Here is a 24035-nt window from a genome sequence, read left to right on the forward strand (position 1 = left end):
TAAGGATGGCCTTCAGATCTCCTCTTTACCTTATAACCCACCTCAAGATAGTAAGGCAGAAGTCCTTATCTCCAGATTTCAACTCAACCCTAGCAAATCCTTATATATCATCTGTATCTACCTACCTCCTGGCAATAATAACAATAAAATAGATGATATTCTAAGCTGGGTGTCTTCCACCTACCCACAAGAAACAATAATACTAGGTGGCTTCAATAGTGACTGGAAATGTGTCAATACCGAAAATCCTACCTCCAATATTAATCTTCATTGCTTTAGTCAAACAGTCACCTCCACAACCAGAATTAACAAACCTAACAATAAAGAGAGTACCTTAGACTGGATTCTTATTAATAAACATCAACAAACGTATATGGTAGGAACTCTGCCTGATGATGTAAGTGATCACACTTTGACTTACATTATAAGGCAAAAGAATGATATTTCTAACCCTACCACATATAGGATTTCAAGGACCAACAGACACTTTAACCCAGTACTATTCCAAAATGAACTTAATGCCTGTAACTGGAACCCTCTAAAAATTCTCCCACTCGAAGAGGCTGTTAAATATTTCAACTCCAAATTCTTAGCTATCCTCAATGTGCACGCTCCAAAACAATCTATTAGAATAAAGTCCAAACCTGCCCCTTGGCTATCAAAAGAATCCCGACAAAAATGTTTGCTTAGGAACAAACCCTGAGCTAAGTGGAGTACCACCAAAACTACCTCTGAGCAACAAACATTTAGACAGTTGAGAAATATTACAAAAAAGCGATACTCACAGACAAAAAGAATTTCTATTGTAAACTGCAGCAAACCCATCAAAGCAATCCACAGAAGTTATGGTCAAGTATCAACAGACCTCTTCACCCAGGGCACTCTAGTACACCAACCCCTCTAGGGGCTGATCACAATACCCCCCCAATAAACTGCCAATGCCTTCAATACCTTCTTCACAGAGACCATACAATCTCTAGCCAGTCAACTAGCCCCAGACAACTCAAGTCTCCCTACCTCTATATCTGGCACTTTCCCAACATTCCAATTACGATGCATCTCTACCACTTTAATCTATAAAATCATCCAAAAACTTAAGCCTTGTACTCCCTCTGCTGACCATTTACCATCTGAATACCTGCAAAAAGCAGCCAAAACAGTTGCCTATCCTATATCCATCCTTATAAACAGATCCATTAATGAGGGAACCATCCCAGACATCTGGAAAATTTCCCACATTGTCCCCCTACACAAAGGTGGTAACTCAAATGATTATTTTTAATTACAGGCCGATAGCTCTTTTATCACCCTTAGCAAAAGTTATGGAAAAATGCATTCATCATCAGCTATTATACCATTTAACTCAACACAACATACTAGCTAACTGCCAAGATGCTTTTAGGCCATTTCATAGTACCACTGCTGCTCTGTTATCATTCACTGAGTCCATCAATAAAAACCGTAATAAAAACATCTTCTCATCTGCACTCTTCATCGAGCTCTCAAAAACTTTTGACATGGTAAATCACCCCCTTCTTATAAATACTCTAGCATCCCTTTCTCTTGACACTCAGGCTGTTCAATGGTTCAGGTCCTACCTTAGCAATAGGCAACAGGCAGTTGTCTGAGAGAATAATCTATTACCCCACCTGCCAGTCACCCTCGGAGTCCCTCAGGGCTCCATTCTAGGACCTCTTCTTTTTCCACTATTCATCAATGACCTTTATGTAGCAATTCCTCAAGCCACCTGCATACAATATGCAGATGATTCCACACTCATATGTTCAAACAGCTCCCCATCAGAACTACAATCTCTGACTCAGAAGGTATTTAACACAGTTGAGGCATGGTTCTTGAAACGTTGCCTCCTTTTGAATGCCAAAAAAACTAAGCTCCTACTCTTTACACCTACCAGTAAGTCCACCCCTATAGATTTCTCTGTCAAATCCAGTAATGGCACCCTTGTATCTCCCGACTTTACCACCAAACTGTTAGGAATTACAATTGACAATAACCTTAATTTTGATAACCATATAAACAACACTATTAAAACAGTAAACAGAAAAATGGGCTCATTATACAGAATCAAACCCTTCTTAACTCCAACAGCTAGAACCAGAATTGCCCACACTCATTTAATCTCAGTTCTTCTTTACCCTTCACCCATATATACTACTGTCATAATCTACAGCAGCTAGGCTGGCTGGAACTACAAAACAATCTGATACTCTCCCAACTCACCATTGCCCACAAGATATTTTTCCAACCAGACAACACTCCTATACTCACTAATCTATAAAAACCTTAATTCCCTATGCTCCTCTAGCAAGCTTCTAGCTAGTATAAGCAAGTCCAACAACTCAGCAGGTGATTCCCTGTTCTGTAACACTGCTGGAAAAAACAGGAACCTTCTACCTAGTGAACTAACCTTACTCCCTTCCCTTCCATTATTTAAACAAAAGCTAAAAAGAGACCTCAAAACACATTGGTTATGCCCCTGCAACAACCCTGACTAACTTCTGCTTTTATTACTTTTTTCTCAATCTTCCCACCTTTTACTAAAACTACACTGCTTATCTGTCTGAAGCAGTAACTGTAACTAGTAAAATTAAAATTACTAACTTGTGCTAATACTATCATTTCTGCACTGTAAACTACCTCATGTATGATATTGTAAAAAGACTTGCCTTAACCAGTATGTACATTTTTAGCTTAATTTCTGCATTTTAATATTATTTCTTTTGTATTTTTGTAAATTCTTTTCTGTACTTTGTAATAATATTGTTGTTTAATTCTTTATGCTACTATTGGAGCTTTTCTCCCCGGGCCTCTACTGAAAATGGAAATATATCCAGTTAGACTAGCCCGGTCAACAAATGTAAAATAAATAAAATAAATCACTGCAGCTCTGGATAGTAGCCATGCAGTTCGTATAGTGCACTGTGATCTAGCCAAGACCTTTGACACTATTCCCCATGCTGTTATTCCAAGTAAACGTAAATGCTTAACGGCAGACCCTTGTGTTGTAAGACAGACAGCATGCTAGCTGATAGATCGTACCCACTTAAAGTAGCAGATGCCACCTCAGAAAGCAGAAAGTTAGTTAGTGGCATAACTCAGGTTCAGTAATGGGATCTCTTCTGTTCAGCATTTTCTTGTTGGATCTTCAAACCTCTAACTGGGACATATTGGTAACTAAATTTGCTAGTGGCTGGAGGCTGCTGATGTCATTCACTCAGCAGATCATACCAGCAAGAGGTAAACCATACAAATCAATGGTCTGTTAGGAAACGAGAGTTCAATGCAAAGGAGTGTACCACTGCTATCTTGGGTAATAAAATGTGACAGTAGCTTAGATTATTGCTGCCACCCCACTCTAGAATGATATGGTCATGAGAAGTCTGAACACTTTTTGTTGACAACCATGCAGCAACAGTAGTCAGGAAATCCTTCTGTCTAGACCACTTATTTTGTGTTGTCTCATCCGATTCAAAACGTATTATCTTTCCTTTGTAATCTACCATGATCAGACTAATTATACAAAATGATTCCCCTTTTTGTATGCATCTATTCAAACATCGCACAGCTGCAAATACCCTAGAATTTCTAAAAAGATCACTAGACTAGAGACCCTTATTTATGAAGACAGGCTTAAAACTCTCTCCCTATATTCTTTGTATAGACTCTTCTCCTGTGATTTCTGTCTACCATTCTGTGCTAAGTCCTTCCTGCTTGATGTCCTACATCTCCACAAAACAAATGTTTCCATAAACACTCAAACTAAAGACTTGAGTCTCCATCAATATACAAGTAAGACATACTGGAGGGACGCAGTTATTCCTCAGTGCTTCTCAGCTGTGGAATATGGTACATAAAAACCCAAGCAATATCCATTCTTGCTTTAAGGCAAAATGTAACTATTAGATGATCTCCCATAAATTCATTCCTATCCTGACATGTTTGTTGCCCGTAGAGACCGGAGATGTTATGAGGGTAGGTGGTGACAAAGGCAAATTCTGTATTGAATACTTTGTGAATCGGTGAACCTATAAATATGTACAGTGCCCTGCACTTTCATTTTTTTTCCTGACCATAGTAACAGGACATGGGTAGCCAGCCCATGACCTATACTGTGAAGTATAAGAACCTGTGATTACTTGCCTTAGCAACCAGTCATAGTGCTGAGTTGGCAATGTCATCATGTATTACTATGATAGAGATCACCATGTTTGCGGTTGATTGCCAATAGCAACCAATTATAGTGTTTTCCCGGCAAGTAGGCAGTGATAACAGTAAGAGCAGGCAACACATGTATTTTTTTTTTTTTTTTGGAATTCTGGACATAGCCAAAAATAATGGGGTGGCAAAACCAAAGAGAATTTGTAAGTACTACTACAATTCGCTTGTGTGTAGCATTATTGATTTGTTTGTAATTCACAGAGATTTACCAGAAAATCAGGGACAAGGCAAAAAAAAAATGTGAATTAAAAATCATATATGTTTTGCAAATCATTTTTTTTTTTTTTTTTATCCTTTGCTGACTGGGTTAGTCCCACTAGTCTAATAGTCTGTTTTCATAGGACATCCAAGGAGTATTTATACTAACAGGAGAAATGTGGCCGGGGCATTGGGGAACTTCCCCTGCTCTTTTTAGTGGCTTCCATAGATTTTTACATTCACCTCTGTTACCACCAACTCAGATAGATAGGATCTTGGTTAAACATCTCATCTGAAGGTGGGCACACTGAGAAGTGCAACCCCTCGCCGCAAATGCTGCAATGCCAACAATCCAATCACCTAGAGTGGGAATAGAGCCCACATGCTTCTAGTCTAGCACTAAGGGCAAGCGTTCGTCCTGTTGTGCTGTTGACACTGTATGCCTTCAACTTATTCGTTCAAGATGCAACAAATAATGATGAGACAAAATCAGGGAAAATTTTAAATATTGCTCTTAATTCACTTAAAAAGTTAGTAGAACATCAGGATTTGCATCAATGTGTAGTTTCTAAACTATAAAAAGTTAATGGAACATCAGGATTTACATCAATGTGTAGTTTCTAAACTATAAAAAGTTAATAGAACATCAGGATTTACATCAATGTGTAGTTTCTAAACTATAAAAAGTTAATAGAACATCAGGATTTACATCAATGTGTAGTTTCTAAACTATAAGAAGTATGAAGCTGTACTGTCTTGCATTATTGACTTATCAGTGATTTACCAGAAAATCAAAAAGTTTATGGGGGTATAGGGGAAAATTGAAAAAAAGTCAGGGACCTTCTGCAAAAGGAGAGGCAAAACCTCAGTGTTGTGTGCATGCACACAATTTATGTTGCTTTTTTTTCCTCTTTCAGAGGATTAAACAATTTGATAGGCACATGTATCTGTGAGTGTATACAGACTGCTTCTTAGTCTATATTACAGCAACTTTTTACAAGTGAAATTAAGTTTTATAGCCGCACATTGAGAAATGTAATCCCACAAAGTCCGCATAGGATGAAGGTTACCATAACTATTTTGTAATAGTTACAGACGGTGCAGTGGTAGTGTTGTCGCCTCACAGAAAGAGGTTCTCCAGTTTGATTCTCAGCTAGGGTGCCTTCTGTGTGGAGTGTACATGTCCTCCCTGCATTGGTGTGGGTTTCCTCTGAGTGCTCCAGTTTCCTCCCACGTTACAAAGACATGTGTCTGGAGCATTTCGCTCCCCACCTCACAGTATGGTTCCTGGCACCCTTGCATACATAGGACTTGTAAGTAGTATGTCATGCAGAAGGATAGTGAGGAGAACGGAGGTGTCGGGATGTTAAAATGTTAAAACAAATGTGTTGAAAGACCCAAAGGGGTTTGTAGAGGTAATAATTATTTATAAGTACTTGTACTAAATAAGATAGAACAGGAAGAGTAGCTATGGAGAGGGACAGAAATGCAGAATGAAGTGCTAAGCTAAAGGTTGTTTAAAAATTAAGGAAACAGAGATAAGTAACAGGTAAAGCATGTCTTTGTAAGAGAAAGGGACAAAATGCATGCCCTTAATAGCAGTGGAGGCAACGGAGTCCTAGAATTTTGATATAAATGTTACCATTAGCAGCATTAAGGAAGTTTGTTGATTAGGAGAACTGCAGTGTTCTTAAGTGGAAGCAGTGAAAGTCAACATTGTCTTAAATTATGTAAAAAAGGTGATGGTGGAGGAATGCAAATAAAATGGTTTTGTTGAAAATAGGTAGAACAAGAGAAGTTGTGAAAGAATGGAAAATGTAAAAATCTAAGAGCATGACAGCACACTGATAGATAAATTGAGCAATAATGTGGAGAGACATTTATGTACAGATTAATGCAAAAATGCTAATGTCTAGATAAGTTACAGAACAAAGTTCAAATATATAAAATCAACAGAAAGCTGAAAGAACATGCAGAAAGGATAGTATGGTGACTTAGTGGTTAAGATCTCTGTCTCACAGCTGCAGACCTGATTTCCGGTCACTGTTTACATGAAACGTACATGTTTTGTACGTGGTTGCATGGATTTTCTCTAGGTGCTCCGTTTTTTTCACACTTCCCAAAATATGCTGGTTGATTAGTTACTCTAAACTATGCCTATTGAATTTAGCCTTTGTCTTGTGGCCCAGTTTATGACTAAAATGGCCTGAGATAAGACTAGTGTAATAACCTGAATAAGAAATTAACAAATTAATGAAAATTAAATGTCTTTGTGTCTTTCTAATAAACAAGGGTAGTTAGTCTACTAGTCTACTATGAAAAGAAATTTTGAGGTAAATGGGTAGTGTGTTAACATAGTGAGAAAGATATTTGAAATTATTTTTATTTAATGCTTATAAATTATTTATGATAGCTTGTGAGGAATTTTCCTAAAGTAAAAAGCCTCACAACTGTCACAAGTAGATATGTAACTACAATCTGAGAGCTTCAGTCATGGTGTTTCACTGGGCCATATATAGCATTTAAATGTCCAAGGATATAAGGGCCTACATGGATAAACTGGAATTTGTTACACAATCCACTTTGGTATGTACCCGGTGTTTTTTATGCTCCTTGCTCAACAACATTAATCCTTTTTAACAAATATTTCAGATTCTTTCCTTTTTGGTTTATTTTTATTTATTTATTTATTTTTCTGTGGCTGGGTATTGTATTATCCCTTACTGGTTTGCAGATTTCACATTACCTGCTTAGCACTTTTCAGTTGTAAATGATACCAGTCGTAATGACTGTAAACAGTACAAAAAGAATTGCAACTCATCTGTTTGTTTGCATTGTGTGTATCTGTTTGATCAAGTTACTGTCTCTACCTAATATGAGTTTGTACTTAGCAGGACACTTTGAAATGATCTTGGCTAGAATCTCATCTTTTTTGTTGTTGTTCATGGTTTCTCTTTCCTTAAAGTTGTGTTATAGTTACACCAGTTCTTTTTTCAGATAGTCATTGTAATCTGAAATTAGTCTAGGAACTCTGTTTGCCTCGGTAACAGTTTTTTAGGAAACCTGGGGGAAAACTAGAGGCATGCAAATATGCTTTTGTAAAAATACATTTCTTGCATAATTGAAGAATATTGATTTTCAGATTTACAATCAAAGTTATTAATTACATTCTTTCTGATGAGGCTTTTAGGCCTACTTTTCGAGCTTTTACTTTTATACATCTTCTACCAGTTCTTACTTCTGCCCTGTATTGGCATTGTATCCTGATCAGGTTTCGAATCAGGCATGCCATGCCATTCCCTGCATTAGAATGTTGCTGCCTCATGTACATTGAATACTGTGCCCTCTACTGTTCCAGTGTTTGTACAGCATACATTATTATACCGTAAAATGCATTACTGTACTGCAAAACATTGGCACGTTTGCACACATTGTTTTAATGGCTTTTAAGTCTTGTTAATAATCATGCTTGCAGCTTTGACTTGGAAATGTTTTTTCTGTTCTAAATAGAGATGATTTAAATAAAAAAAAAATGAGTAATTTACACAGAAAAGAAAGACATTTCTGCTTATAAGTTGTTTTAGTAATATGAAAAATATATGATCCTGGAATTACAATCATACTTTTTTGTCCTACTCGTGTTTTGTTGATCTGATAATATCATCTGTCCTTATTAAGTTGGAATCTGCAAAAGTTATTTAAATTTCTTGGGTTAAACTACCTTACTACTTTTACATGATAGTTATAAATGTTTAGTTCTTGTCATCAAAGACTAGTCTGCCTTCTGTGTAGTCCAATCCTTAGAGAGATACATATCCTTTTGTTTCTTCTCTGCACTTGATTCTGTAGCATTTCTGCATATTATTTAGGATTTTTGAAATTATTTCCCTATGGAATTTGTCATTGCATTTGACACATCATATACAATTGGGCAAGAAGCTGTCAAAGTGAGTTGTTACACACAGATGAACAGGCATTTTAGGCATGATTGAAAGGAAACATGACACCTATAGCTTTGACAATGTGTAAATGAGTGGGAGAACAATGCCTACAACCTTTTAAGGGCTTTACAAATCAACTAGTGTGGGGTGTGCTATGTCACTTTGTTTTGCCTTCAAAATGTTTTCAATTGGTCCAGCAGTGTTCAAATAAGTAGTGCTTTTGCATAAATATCCAGCTACTATAAATTCCAGTAAATGTTTTTTTTTAGAGAGGACAAACATTCCTCTACCTAAAAAAATATATATATATACTCTGGAAGTGGTTGCTTTCATCTACTACTCCAAGCTTTTATATAAGACCAGAATACTACAGTTTTTTGACAGTTACTTTTTTACTATAGACTTCCTTGTATAATATAAAAAGGAAGAAAAAGGAACAAGCAGAGAGGGTATTCTAAAATGTTATTAATTTGCATAGGCCTACTAGCACTGAGTGTCTGGGGTGTTGTAATGCTATGCAGCTAACTAGAGATGTACAACAGCTGCATGAAGCAAAAGTTCATTAAGGACTCGTATGCACCCTGAGCACTTAAGCTGGAAGAAACTCTGTTAAATATTCCTAATACCAGCCCATGTACTGATGTTGCTTAGGTACCCATAGAAAGAGAGAGAGAAACACACACAAAACCCAATACAGTTATAGTCATACCCCTTCACTCATGCTGTCACATGCATGTACATGCACACACACACACACACACACACACACACACACACACACACACACACACACATACACGCATGCAAAATCTTTTACAGTTATAGTCATACCTCTACACACACACACACACACACACACACACACACACACACACACACACGCACTCGCCTGCATACAACCTCATACTACTTACCTACCGTGGTGATAACAGATCTGCTGATGCCATAGACAACAATGTGCAATTTATTAGTCACTGCTCTGCTTAGAAATAATGTGACAGAATTTGTCTTTGAACTCCTATTCTGTGGTACTTTTTCGATCCCAGTCTATATCTGTGGGGTGTGGCGTATATCTAATTTACATTAGCCACACCCCAAACTACCTCATTTGTATTTGGTGTTATCCAACCAGACTAGGGAAGTACTGCATGCTGTAGTGCTGCAGTAGTTTTTGAATTATTCCCTCATAAAACACTGAGTAGCCCCACTAGAGACAGAATTATTCAGTATGTCGTGTTTCTGAATACACCTGTATAAGAATTGCTCAGTACATCATAAATTCCTGATTACCTCTGTATTAGAATTGCTCAGTACTTCATGTGATCTTGAATACCTCTGTATTACAGTTGCTCAGTGCATCATGTGTTCCTCAATACCCATGTATTTGAATTGCTCAGTATGTCATGTGTTCCAGAATATACCTGTATTAGAATTGCTCAGTGTGTCATATGTTCCTTAATATCCAATATCTCACATATTCTTGGATACACGCACCTGTATTAGAATTGCTCAATGTGTCATGTGTTCCTGAATACCCCTATATTAGAACTGTTCGGTGCATTATGTGCTCTTGAATACCCCTGTACTATAATTGTTCAGTGCGCCATATATTCCTGAATGCCCATATAATAGTTTGTTGAGCAGCTAATTTCTTCTATAAAAAGTTTCTAAAATGCAGCACCTCAAGACTGATTTATTTTACTGTCATGTATTTGTGTTCCTGTCTAGTCTGCTATGTAATAACATTTAATGTTCTGCCTTGCTTGCATGTCTACATTCACCTCTATCCCCACTCTTCATCCAAGGTATGTTATTGAGCAACAATGTGAGGAAGAAAATCACACCAGAAGTGGTAATACAGTGATCATGGAGTGGGAGGTGAATTTTTGTGAAAAAAAGACATCATCTAAAAGCAATGCATCATGGTAAAGCAAACTACATTAGTAACATTGAGAAGAGCATATCCTTTTTAATACATAATTAACGAAAAAATGAAGTGCAGGTGAAACCAAGAGGGAAGCAACTAGGCATTCCAGAACAAGAAATACCTATATTTATAAAGAGCAACAGCAAACAATGGTTGGATCAATCAGAAGGTGTAGCCCAGCATAGGTCTGGCTTAGATATGTGAATGAGTTTTAGATGTCCTGTTGCCCATTGGTTGAACCACAGAAAATGATGCCCTGATAAAGTAAACAATAACTTTGTCTCACTGGGTCAATCAGAAGTTATGCCAACACAGGTCTGGCTTAGTTATATAAATGTGGCTTTGAAGGTTTGCTGCCCATTAGCTGAACTTCAGAAAGTGTTTCCCTGATAGGGTAACTAATGATTTTGTTCTATTGGTTCAATCAGAAGGTGTGCCCTGTAATTATATGATTTGATTGGTTGATGTTCTTTTAAATAAGAAGAGAGGGCTACAGGAAGTCATGATCTGAAGTAGGCTATATGCCGAAATCGCTTATCAGGTTTTGCTAGCTCTCACTCCATTTATTGTTTTTTATTTATGTATTTTTTTATATGTTTCATTAAATTTTGGTTTTAACAGTTTCTCAGCTGTGAAGGTACACTTGAGCTTGTGTTTTTATTATAATTACAAACAGTGAACTGACATTTAAATACTAACTACCAAGTAAAATTGCTCCTTTTTTCACCAATGAGATTCAAACATGTCACAAGTTGCTAAGCTACTGTATACACAGTAAAAAACTGCAGTTGCAAATAAAAACCGCTTATGAGAACAAAACAAGTAAAGACATGTAAAAATCACCTTTCCAGTATTCTCCTTTTCAGGCATAACACAAATTGCTAAGCTACTGCATACACAGCAAAAATTTCAGTTATATATAAATAAAACACTTATGTAAATAAAACAGAAGAAAAAACATTTAAAAATCATCTTTTCAGGCTTCTTCTTTTCAAAATGGGTTTCATAGATGCATATTCATTGAGTCCATGTCCCAAGTGTAATCTTAACTTAAAAATCCATCTCAGTTCAACAAATGTTGTATCATTAACCTTGTCTGGAACCATCTTTAATAGGCTCTGTGATAAACTGAGAGGCTGCCAGCCCAGCTAGATAGAATTTTGTAAATAATACTATGTCATTGTAAATATTAATATGATCTCAGGCTTATGTTACAAATGCTAAGAAAACTGTGTTATGTGCTGAGCTTGAAAATTGCAACCACAGTGCACCCTGCTGGAAGAAAGCAGAAATGTGTCTAAACTCTATGCCTATGTAAACCAAGTTTTATAATAGAAATTGGGACATACAAACTTGCAAACTCTGAAAAAATAAGTAAAGAATTTTATGACTGTGTGATCTCAAGCTAAGAGACAGGATGTCTAGGCTAGGAGTTTCTTTCTATTGTCTTGAGACAGAGATCATTACTAGGTTTTACATGTAATGCGTCTGTTATTGCTCCTGGCAGGTGCAGTTCACAAATAAATGTTAAATTGTAAGTTCTGTTAGCCTGGGAACTTAAGCAGAGATGACAAATATGATGTAATCTGAAATGACTCAGCAGTAATGTGTATTATCAATTTAAGAGATCTTGGAGAGAAAGAGAGTACATTATGTAATTTGTTCTGAAGCTGACAACAACTCACCAGCACTTTGCCTTGCTATGCAAGTAAGACTTAGAGCATAGTATTTCTCTTAGAGATAGATAAGAATAGAGCCAGATTAGTGTAAATGTTTTCTATATTTATGTCAGACGGTCCTACAATGTTGTTTTAAAGTATTTCCTGTGATTCTGATCTGTATTGTCTCTGTGTTGAGTGTCTTGGGTTTTTATTATTTATTATTAAACATATTTAAACCTTTTATCTGTGGCTGTTTTGTGTAGAGATAATTTAAGTTCTTGGTGTACTTGCATGTATTTGGTGATACTGTATAAGCCACTGCTAAATAGCCTTCTAGTCTCAGTCACACTTACCAATTGGATAATAATAACATTACAAAGTAGAATTGGACACCCTTTGATAAGGGCCTTTATAGCAGCTGATAGTTGTGGCTGGTGGCAGTTGGTACTACCTTACAGTTTGGGCCAAAGAGGGCATAGCTAGTGAACCTGTGCCAGCCTTCCCCAGAAGTGTCTGTGTTTGTAGTTAAATGAAATCTCAAAGTGTGTGTGTGCCAGCTACTTGGGTAGGCACATGAAGCACTGGTTGGACAGAGAGGATGCTGGAGGTTTTGGCTTGACTACTCTGCTGAGATCTTAACCCTATAGCTGTACCAATGGGGGGTCTGGAGAGAGAGACAGAAACCAGCCCCAGACTGACTGTGATCTCTGTGTGCTATTAAGGGAAATTGTACTTTACAGTGTGTGTACTTGTTATCCTCCCAATGTGCACATCCCTTACTGGTGTTAGTGGTGTGGATTGAGGCTCCTTGATTACTGGGGCATTGCATGAGTGTCACAGGCTCCATAACTAAACATTTAAAGCTATGTGACTCTCCATGTTCTAACAAATGTTTGGCAATGGCACTATATCTGAAACCTTTCCTTACACAATAAAGATGGTCCCTTATAAGTTCTCTTAGTTGTCTATTTGTTTTAATAATTAAAATTATAAGTGATGTATAATGTATAATGTTTGTAACTGGGAGGATGTCAGTATGGTTTGTGATGTAAAATGCTTGCAACTTGGATTGTGTCGGTGTGGCTTGTTTTCATTTATATAACTGTATGATTGCTTATGTCATAAGTGATGGTTTAATAAAGATGTTTCTTGTTTAAAAAAGGGGCAGGAATTGAAGCATTTATGTAATGTTGCTCAGGTTATATGATGTATAGCAATATATGTGAAGCATAATGTTTGTTAATTCTAATTTAATACAATTTGATTACTTTTGTACAAATGTAAATTTGCCCTTGTCACAAGTAATGATTCAATAAAGGTGTTTAAAAAAAAAAAATAAGTAAAACAATGACCCTCAGGAAGGATAACTGGAGCAGACATATCGGTTACACGTAGCTAGAAGAAGAGCACAGTAGTGTTTCTGAAATTGGGGAGGAGGGAGGGCATAAGCCTCTTTGTAAAGGCCTGAGCCTATTACAGTACATGCCCAAGCAAGTCTGAACATGTTTTCCTTAAAATGATAATCACTTGGTATTGTTTTTGCATGTAATCAGGCTGAATATAGCATGATAATGATGAATATGTGTGTTTAATTGCAAATCACTAGTAGAACAAGTATGTATTAAACCAAAACTTGATTATTGCATGTGTGTGTGTTTTGGGAGGTGGGGGTTGGTCTGGTTTCTGTAGTGCAGCATATGGATTTTTAGAGAGATGCCAAAAGTTCCATTTCTACTGTCTGGAGAAGGCTCATGGGTTTTCCCCTAGTTTCAGGGAGGTTGACTCTAACGGAGTCTGGGGATCTAGAACTAAACAGTATGGCTTTGATCACGGAAGGACTTAAAATGCACCAAATGGAACCATTGACAGCGGTGAAGCAAAATCTGAAATAGGGAAGAGAAGATGCAAGAGAGGTGCTTACTAGAGTGATAGATGCCTAAGTTATCTGCATCAGGGTGCATCTGAAATGTATAGTTCTCCTAACTACATAAGATTACTTCAACAAAGATATGCTTAAAAAATAGACACATCTCTCCAAGTGCTGCCTCTAATGCTCTGGGGAAATTTAGTGCAGTTTCAGCTTTTGATGTTATTATATACAATGATAAAATAACATGTTAATCAAATTAATTTGTCTTTCTGCAAACAGGATGAGTACCGACATCTGCTGCTGGTGTTAGTTTTTTGTAGCTGCATATATATCATCTAGTTTTGAAAGCCTTACTTGTTTTGGAAAATGTTCGGAAAAAAATACAATCATTTGAGTTCACAGAATATACCTGGGTATATATAAAAGAGTGTACAAAAGTAATTGTCAGACATTATATTTGGAAACATCTTACAGTGGTTATTTGACTGCAGATCTAATAGCATGGCATTACTCTGTATCCTCCCAAGGAAGAGAACAGTAAACACAACGATATACCTTTTCTATATCTTCAAATAAAAGTATTGTCCAGATGAACTGATTTTCTTATGTGGTTTCACACAAAATAAAGTGTGCTCAGTAAGTCTCATTAAAAACAATACTTCAGATACTGTCATGAATATTTATGAGTAATAATCAAACAAGTGTAAGTGTGTGTGTGTGTGTGTGTGTGTGTGTGTGTGTGTGTGTGTGTGTGTGTGTGTGTGTGTGTGTGAGTGACACACTGACTCAACACATATTTTGATCACCTCCTCGAGGTCAGATGGAAGGTACCTGTGAAGAGTAAAGCTCTGACCTTATCTAATAATAAGCTGCTTCCTTTACTCCAGGATTTCCCCCCTCCACCTCTGTATGCCTACAACATCATTTTTAGAAAGTCACTTAACCAAATAGTGGTGTTGCAACTGAAAAGAAAACTTGTATTCAGTGGACTTACCCAGTTTGGAAATAAAAATAAAATCATTGAAAGTAAGACTAGATGTAAAACTGATTATGGCTAAATTGCAGCTTCATACAAAGTTAGCTTTTGCACAGCCTCTTGGATAGCGCTTTCACATTTGTTACAAGTACTATAGCCATAGGCCAGTCGGTCAGGGCATCCAGGAAGATGTGTATATGAGTAAGCTTCATGGTCTTTAAAATATCACTGCATGTAAGAGTTAGCCATCTTGCCATTTTGATGGTCGGAGTGAGTGAGAGTTAGAGCTTAGGTTATTCTTTCATTAAACTAACAGAAGTAGACTTGATCAAACATATAAGGCTTATGAGATGTTTGCATTGCTTGAGTTTAGTATGGTAAAACTTTTTTTTTTTAAAATAACATACCTTTTTTTCTTAACAGGGATCATATTTAGAAATTAAGAAGCAGATGGACAAACTGGACCCCCTGGCACATCCCCTTTTACAATGGTATTCATTTTTATGTTTTGCCTCTTTGTAACTTTGCTCTTATGAAAGACAGTAGTAAGGCGGGATAGATACCATGCTGTTGTACATACTGTGTTTCGGAGTGAAAACAATTGCAAGTTATCTAATTTTCAATTATTTTCAGACAGATACTTGTTTTCTTCCACTTGATGACTTGAGTTATAAGTCCAGTGAGATTAACAAAAGTAAATTTAAAACTTGCCAGGAGTGTTAAAATGTAATAATAAAAGGAACATGAGTTTTAAGCATAAATGCTCGGATTTATTTGCCTTTAGCTGGCTACTGCAATAAACTTGCTTAAATATTAGCACAGTTAGTAAATATCTGCTCATCATACAGTTCAAATATCTCACTGTGGATGTACAATTCCTGAGAGATTCAAGAAATAAATGATGCTGTGAAATTCCTTCCATTTTCAGATCTACTAAAATATCAAATAAAAACAGCAGCCATTTTTGTAAGAAAAAAAGAATAAAATGAGTGCAAAGAACTACAGAGGCATTATGTACCACAAGTGAAATATCAGTTTAATAGGACATATAAAAATCTCCCAGGACAGCTGCTTGCTTTCACAAACTGAGCCTTGATTATTATAAAGTATAAAATGGACGTCTACTGTGATTTGTGTTATCTGCTCAATTCATGTTTCCAGTAAAACCTGTAAAGTTGCAGGACATTGCAGACTCAAAAAAGTGACACTTATTATATTAACATAAACAGAAAAAAATATACCTTTTATGCCTAATATGGGAGCAATCCCCTATAACCCATCTGTAAATACACCTATTCCAAGGTTGGAAAACTTAAGAGGATGGCAAGAAGGTGGAAAGCAAAAGTAAATCGTACCTTCTACTTCACAACTCCACAGTTTAGTTTGCATGACTTTGGCAATCCCAGTCTAGTAAAACATTAGCTGCAGGAAGCTTATGACCTTTTTTTGATGTGACAAGACTCTCTATAGTTGTTGGATAGTTAAAGAAATCTTTGAGGTTCTCTCTCTCTAGGGTTTATGCAGTATTACATATCATGAATGCAGATTATACTTTGTAAAACATTATTCATACGTCATTCTCTGGGTAGTAATAAAGGCATAAGATTCAATAAAACCATAATGCTGAAAAAGTAACGTGTTAGTCTACTTTTCACTTGCTGACAAGTAACATTAACATATAAATGTCTCAGAAAAACTTCAAGAATATTTCAGATACTTATTTGTTTTCACATTATGCTCTAATGTGACTTAATTATCAAGTAGTAAATACAGTTTATTTTGTGTAGTTAAAATAGCTGAAGTAAACAGCTTCACAGAAACTTTGTCTTTTAGAATTATACATCAGCTTGTAATTTACAAAATAGCCATACCATTCACCCTGAACTATGTTGTTGTGAGGTCAGTAGATATGTTTTGTTACTAACTGGCAAAATAACTTTTTTTCTTTTATACTCTGTTACACTGGTGCACTGTACAACATCTGTAACAGCACAGTTCAGTCACCTATATCAATTTGTTTCAGGAATTGTGCATATAGTGCATTCATTACTTTTTAAAATATTTTTATTGCTGAAAAATACTTTACAGCTCTTAATTGAATATTTCATACATCTTGTACAGAAATACAAATGATAACATTAAAACAAATTATAATCCATTTCCCAGCTGAAATTAATGTGCCATCAAGCTCCTACTATACCTGATTAAGTAACTGAAAGTGTTCACCTATATTAGACATTTACTAAACAGTATAACATTCTTGAATTTCTGGAATAATTTCTTCCCATGACAGAAGAAAATATGGCATGCTACCTAAAACAATCGGATCATAGTTTCTGGCACACTATCTGAAATGGTTGGATCATAGTTTCTGGCACACTGTCTAACATGGTCGGATCATAGGCTCTGGCACACAATGTAAAATGGTTGGATCATAGTTTCTGGCACACTGTCTAAAATGGTCGGATCATAGCTTCTGACACAATATAAAAAATGGTGCATTCATTGCTCCTGTCAGTTCTGTAAGAGTTTTTCATTATTTATTTGCTCATAATGCTATGTTTGTGATGTTCTGTTGGACATGCTACAGATATGTGTATTCGATGGCAGGGTTTCCTACTGTCATTATAAGAGAAAGTGTGATGAATAATGCAGTAAACATTTCTCAGAGGGAACTTCTCTCTCTTATGGGTTATTTCTTAAAATATTTGAAGCCTAATTATTGAACAAACACACACACACACACACACACACACACACACACACACACACACACACACACACACACACACTGACATAATGGTTAAGGTCTTCAACTCATAGATAAAAGGTACAGGGTTTGATTCTGACATCAAGTTATTGGCCGGGCTTACAATGGGACTTTAGAGCAGTTATCCTAGAATTAATTTGTGAATCTATGAAACCCACAGAGGGAGGGGTTAGCATAATAGTTATGGTCTTTACCTCACTGATACAAGGTACAGGGTTTGGACTTCTAGTTATTGACTAGGCTTGTAACAGTGTGCAGAGTGATAGCCTTATATTTGCCTATAAACCTTTGAATATGTGTAATGCAGAGTGGCAGCCAAAATGACAAAAACAGAAAATGGAAAAAAAAAAAAAAAGCATTCATCTCTTTTTTGCCTGGGGGACCATACTTATGGAGCAGTCACATTTTTGTGTGTGCTTTAGCTGAAGAAAGGATAAACATTTGTCAAGAAGAGATTGTGATTGAGTGTGGAAAAAGTAATTTAAATAGATAATTACAAATAATGGTTGTTTACAAAAGGGAAAAAAAAGGTGAGTGAAAGAGTTGGTCTTCAGATGCAAAGATGCAATAGAGGATTAAGACTCTAAGCTGCTAACAAGATGCTTCGTATAGGCCAGGGTGCACAGTTTGATTCCTTCTACCCCATTTGCCTTCTGTGTGATGCTGAGCAAATCAGTCAACCAGATTGAATTCCTAGGTTGTTCATGATTTTGTAAGCAAATTGTAACAAAAATAAATATTTAATTTTACTGGACTATTGCCTTTTTGATGAAAATGTGGAGACACTGAGCTTGAATACAGAACACTTTGAGTTCTTTTTGACAAATCATCTTGAAAATGTAGAACAAATTCATGGTTTTCCTTAGCATAATGATGCTAAAACCTTTGGGGTTTCATGCAGTTGGTTTAACCAAGCACCAGATCACATAACAGTATAGGGAAGGTTCTGGACACAACTCGCCCAAATCACTGGTCACTGAAGAGAGGTTATTTATCTGAAAAAGAAAACCAAGAAGAAGACAAATAGTAGCGCAGTTTGTTGCTGTGTTGAAGCAGCTGGCTGACCATAATACATGTATGGCTACCTTAAATGACATCATTCATGGCAGATTGGTTTGTTGTATCTGAAGTGAAAATACGTGGTAGCATTTATTGAATGAATTTGACTTACAAAAACACTTGAGATTGAATTATGGATGGAGTTAACCACTACAGAGGTTCTGCAGTTGAATACTTTATCTTACATTGTCCTTAATTAATCTATTTTTTCTATTACTTGCTTTTCTTCTAATTACTAAACTTATTTGTACAAATTGTATTTTAGTATGTAATTCAATTATATCCAGTAAAATAAATAAATAAAATAAACTTTATGTAGAGTACATAATTTATCTGCAAAGAGCAAACCTTAAATAGGGTGGGTAGCTGTGTATGTTACCATTGTGGACAAATGGGGCTGCCTGTAATGAAATGCTGGTGTAAACTCAACTCATAAAATGTGAACCAGCCTAATTCAATCTAGGGAGTTCTTAACTAGTACAGAATGTTTTTCCCAAGTACTGACAATTATGATGCATCTGTGTGAACTTGTTTATAATAGTAAATCCCAAACATGAGTTATCCCACTCCACAAAGGGGGAGCCACCACTGATCCCGGGAACTATCGACCTGTTAGCCTGACGAGCCTGGTTTGCAAGGCCATGGAACGTATCTTCATGGAACTCATAAACAAAGACATTGGTAACCTCCAAACTCTGGATCCCACCCAGTTCGGGTTTGTGAAATGCAGATCATTCTTTGAGGCAGTCACCAAAGCCGTGGATGAGGGTAAGGTGGTTCACACAGCCTATCTTCACCTCACCAAGGCTTTCAACACCATCCCCCATTCTGGAATTATAGCTAAACTCACTAAACTAGGTATAAACCCCTACGTCACAAGATGGGTTGCCAACTAGCTCACTGACAGAACCCACACTGTAAAAGTTGCAGACTCCATATCTGACCTCAAAGCAGTGACGAGTGGAGTACCACAGGGTACTGTCCTGGGACATCTCCTGTTTGGTATCTACTTCTCTGAAGTACAGGCTAACACAGAAAGCCTCTGGATAATGAAGTTCGCAGATGACTGCAAACTAGGAGCCATAGTCAAGTCCCCAAATGATGTGGACATCCTACAGAAGGGCCTCACTGAGACAGATGCCTGGTGTCAGAGACATGGCCTCAAGCTCAATGCCAAAAAGTGCAGTGTCATCCCCTTTGGTAAAAACTCTGTACCCATGAACTACCACATAGGCAGCAATCTACTTAACACCGAATGTGTGATAAGAGACCTTGGGACCCAGGCGGATAGTAGTCTCTCCTTTGAAATTCACTTTGCCACAATAGTCAGGAAGTCCTTCTACATGGCACACCTCATCATAAAAGGGTTCTCATCCAGGAAAATAGAGGTCATTGTTCCCCTCCACTCGACACTCATTAGACCCATTACAGAGTACAACACTGCTTTTGGAATGTACCTCACAAGACATCTGCAGCAGCTGGAAAGGCCACAGAAGTACCTCACAAAGAGGATTACTGGCCTCAAACAAATGCCCTACATTGACCGCCTCAAAAAACGCCAGCTTTACTCTGTAGCATATCGCCTACTCTGATGAGATCTCTGCCTAACATATAAAGCTATATCAAACCCAGAGCTGTTGGACATGCTACACCTAAAGAAATCCCAATCCCTCCGAGCTACACACTCTAGGGACCTAAACCTTGTCACCACAATAAACAGGACATGCTGGAGGGATAGATTCCTGTCCCAGAGACTTCCTATACTCTGGAACAAGCTACCCATCTATGCCAAGCAAAGTTCTTCATTAGCACTCTTCAAGAAAAGTCTTGATGAGTGGATGGGAAATAGGAAATACACCCCGGGGATAACTTCTGTGGCTCTCCTCTGCAGGGGCACAGGAAAATAATTTTCTTAGGTGGTGTAAGCCAGGGAAACTTGTTGGCTTATGTAGGCCCTTGGGCCGATAGCCTAGTACCTACCTATGAACCTATGAACAGAAGAATGTAAAGTTGCATTTCATAAAACAAAGGCTACAGTGGATGATTCTAATACCATGGCACATTACTGTTCCTCTTTACCCTTTACACTTGTGCGATGCCTCACTTCTCTCATCATGCAATCAGGTAAGAAGAAGCCTATTGCCTCATTATCCTGAAGATTAAGTACAAATTGAAAAGAATTATGTGTTGATTGAATATAAAGCATTGGGAATCGTTCTTGCAATATGAACATGTCCTCTGTATGTGCTCAGACATACGGAGCATGTCCTCTGTATGCGCTCAGACATATGTTTACATTATTAACAGATCATCTTCCTCTGCCTTTGTGTTTTGTTTCACAAACTGGTACTCCTCCTTTGGATGCTGTACAAGGCAGCATCGTCCTTTGCTGTCGTGAACTCATATATATGACATCAAATAGGGAAACTCTGCTTCACATGAAAGTGCAGAAAGTTTTTTCTTTCCCATCGATATTTAATATTACCAAAATAAATAAAACATATATTTTATTTTGTGCAAACAGAAAATGTACATTGTAGAAAAAGTTAAGTAAAGAAAACAATTGGTGTATATTTCTAACTGTGATAGCATTGATGGCTCTCGGATCTCCCCCAGCCTGAAGTCTAAGATGGCAGTTGGTTTACTGTGGTTATTTATTGTGGGGAATGCTAGTTGTTATTCCTCCTCCTCCTCTGTTGAGGCAGGTATTGCTAAATCAGCTACGGTATGGAAATTGTGGAATGTTCCTTACCAAGGAAGTGGAATCCTAAGGTGTGGCAGACTATTACTTAGTCACAGATAAAGCTGCCAAATCCAGTTCATTGCATCAGTAGCATGGCCGAAAATCAAGTCAGTAAAAAAAAAATCACCCTATGAACATACCAAAGGTTCCATAAGGTAGAGGACAGCACAGTAACATTACAGTGTGGTATGCAAAAGCTGTGCTGTAAAGAAACATTTTCCTGAGACGTTCAAGTGGTAAATAGGATGTCACCATGTAATATAATGACAGCTCTTGCACTTTTGGCCAATGGTACAGAGGAACATGGTGTTGCTGTCATTTGCACAATTCTTGGGTGTTCCACTTAGCTGCTGCTTTTTAGAACTTGGTACTTAGAAGGCTATACTTGGTCCAGTGGATTGTGTTTAATTACTACACAATTGCTCTAGTGTCAGCTATGCTTTCAGCAGACATATTTCCTCAGAAACCTACTCCATGCTGGTGAGCAGTTGTGAATTCTACATTTCTGATGATCATTTTGTAGCATTCACCAAGCTGTTTTTTAGTGACTCAGGACTTGACTGCTCAAATAGCTCATAACCAGTTTTGTTGGCCTGGTTGGGTTTGCACTATTAAGGAGAAGGTGAGGGCTTGTTCAGCATGCATGAATGTAAGACATGCCACAGTTAATACAACTGTTCCCTAGGGATTGACTAGAAAATTCCTAACAGTACATCTGCATTGATTTTGCAGTATCCATTGAAGGATGCTCTATGTCTGCACAGGACTTCATTCAACTATTACTGTCCAGTTAGTCTTTTTCAATCCTTTCTTAGGCTTTTCCCCTGTTTTCCTTTGCTGCAGTCATCCATATGTCATCAGTATAGATGTTATGATGTCTCTTCCCCTCTGAAAAGAAAACGAACAAGAGTACAGGACCCCAGGATGAACCTTGCAAGCACTGCATTGGTCTCTTTTCTTCATGTGACAGTGTGACTATCTGCATCTTACCCTTTAACCTGCTTTCTTCTTCTGTGCAGGACTCACTCAAAGAACTTAGCAAATCCCAGAAAACATCTTCCAATACTCCATGATTTGGCTCACCTGCAACTCGGTCATAAAAGTGGATCAAGATTTGACTAATAGGTCTTTCTGGCCATGAGGCCTTGTTGGCTGCTGTGCTGGAAATTGTTGCCCTGTAGTAAAGAAAACAGCCATTTCTTCAGGATTGTATACATGGCTTTTTTACCATTGCTGTTAAACTTATAGACTTGAACCCATATGAGGACACCAGATTTTCTGCCCTCCAGTTCTCATGTTCTGCAAAGGTCAATGATTTGCTGAAATTCAGGACACCTGACAGCATACTGTCCACATCCTTGTGGTTTAAGGGGTATAGTCATCTGGTCCTTGTGCTTCTTCCCTAACGGTAACCAATTCCCTCTTAATATCCTCCATCTCCAGGTGTTTTCCTTTCCCCAGTCTGCCCTACCTCCCACATGGCATGGCACCATTGTTAAAATTGAAGCAAAATATTTACTAATTACTACTTTTACCCAGTGTTTTGTGATTTTTGACACCCAGCCAGGTCTGTTTAATCTTGTCAGATATACAGCTAAAAATGATTGTTCTTCCTGATCCCTTCACCCAACTCATTTTCAGCCCGTGCTCTTGTTTGGCTCATATGTGTTACATTTCTGCTAACCTCATTGTACTGTGTCTCCTCCAAAACTCCACCGTCTCCTTTTCACTTTTTGAATGCCTTATCTTCTGCCTAATCATTACCCCTAACTTCCAATGTAAGCTTACTGGTTTTCTTCTTTTTTGCCATTTTGAATCTTTCTTAAAATTTTGGCCATAGACTTCTTCTCTGACGTATTTCCATAGCTTGTTCCCCTCTTACTTTTCTCTGTCCTGTAACACATTTTTGACATGTCCCGTAACTCACCATAATCTGCTTTCCTAAAATCCCAGACCTTTGTCTGTCTTTGTGTGTTTTCTTTTCTCTCCTCCTGCACATACTTTACACAACATAGTGGCTTAATCACTATTAGCTAATGGTGCCTTCAGCTGTACACCCCTGATTTCTTCCACTTTGCTTAGAATGCATGCCACATCTAGAATTTTCTCCTTTCTAGTAATATCCGGCACCAGTTGACTGAGCTCCTCAAGGTCCAAGTCCTTCATAACTTCACTTCCCCTTTACACTGAACCTCAGTATTTCTGAGTCTACTCTTGGCAGATTCATGCCCCCAGGAATGTGCCTACATCTACTCTTGGCAGATTCATGCCCCCAGGAATGTGCCTACATCTACTCTTGGCAGATTCATGCCCCCAGGAATGTGCCTGCCTTCATCCAATCTCATTATTGCCCTCTACAGTCCGTGACACTGAAATGTGATACCAGTAATTTACCGCAATCCTAATGCATGATAGGTCATCGAAGACATTTGCTAGAACTAGACAATTGAGACAGAGAATTGTTACATTTATGACACCAGCAAAAACAGTAGCGCAATGCACGACAGTTTGCCAATGATGCTTCTTTTTAAATTTGATTGGAATCCCTTTTACTAAGCAACACTGGAAGTGTTGTACCAGGTAAATAAGCTGATAATCATGCCACATTTAAAACATATTATAGAGAAAGTTTGTCAGGGTCAAATATGGCT

At 37.5% G+C, this 24035-nt stretch overlaps 1 protein-coding gene across 4 annotated transcripts in view; it reads left to right on the plus strand.

Moving 5' to 3' along the window:
- Positions 1-24035, plus strand: part of PARP6 (poly(ADP-ribose) polymerase family member 6) — a 1412227-nt gene that overhangs the window by 986506 nt on the left and 401686 nt on the right. For all 4 annotated transcript variants that reach the window (XM_044077510.1, XM_044077512.1, XM_044077511.1 and 1 more), the window contains one exon: positions 15236-15303. In XM_044077510.1, coding sequence (XP_043933445.1) covers positions 15236-15303 — 68 coding nt within the window. The remainder of the gene's footprint in view (positions 1-15235; positions 15304-24035) is intronic.

Source organism: Protopterus annectens, chromosome 7.part0 (assembly GCF_019279795.1).
Source record: "Protopterus annectens isolate FY-2018-M chromosome 7.part0, PAN1.0, whole genome shotgun sequence".
Classification (NCBI taxonomy): Eukaryota; Metazoa; Chordata; order Ceratodontiformes; family Protopteridae; genus Protopterus; species Protopterus annectens.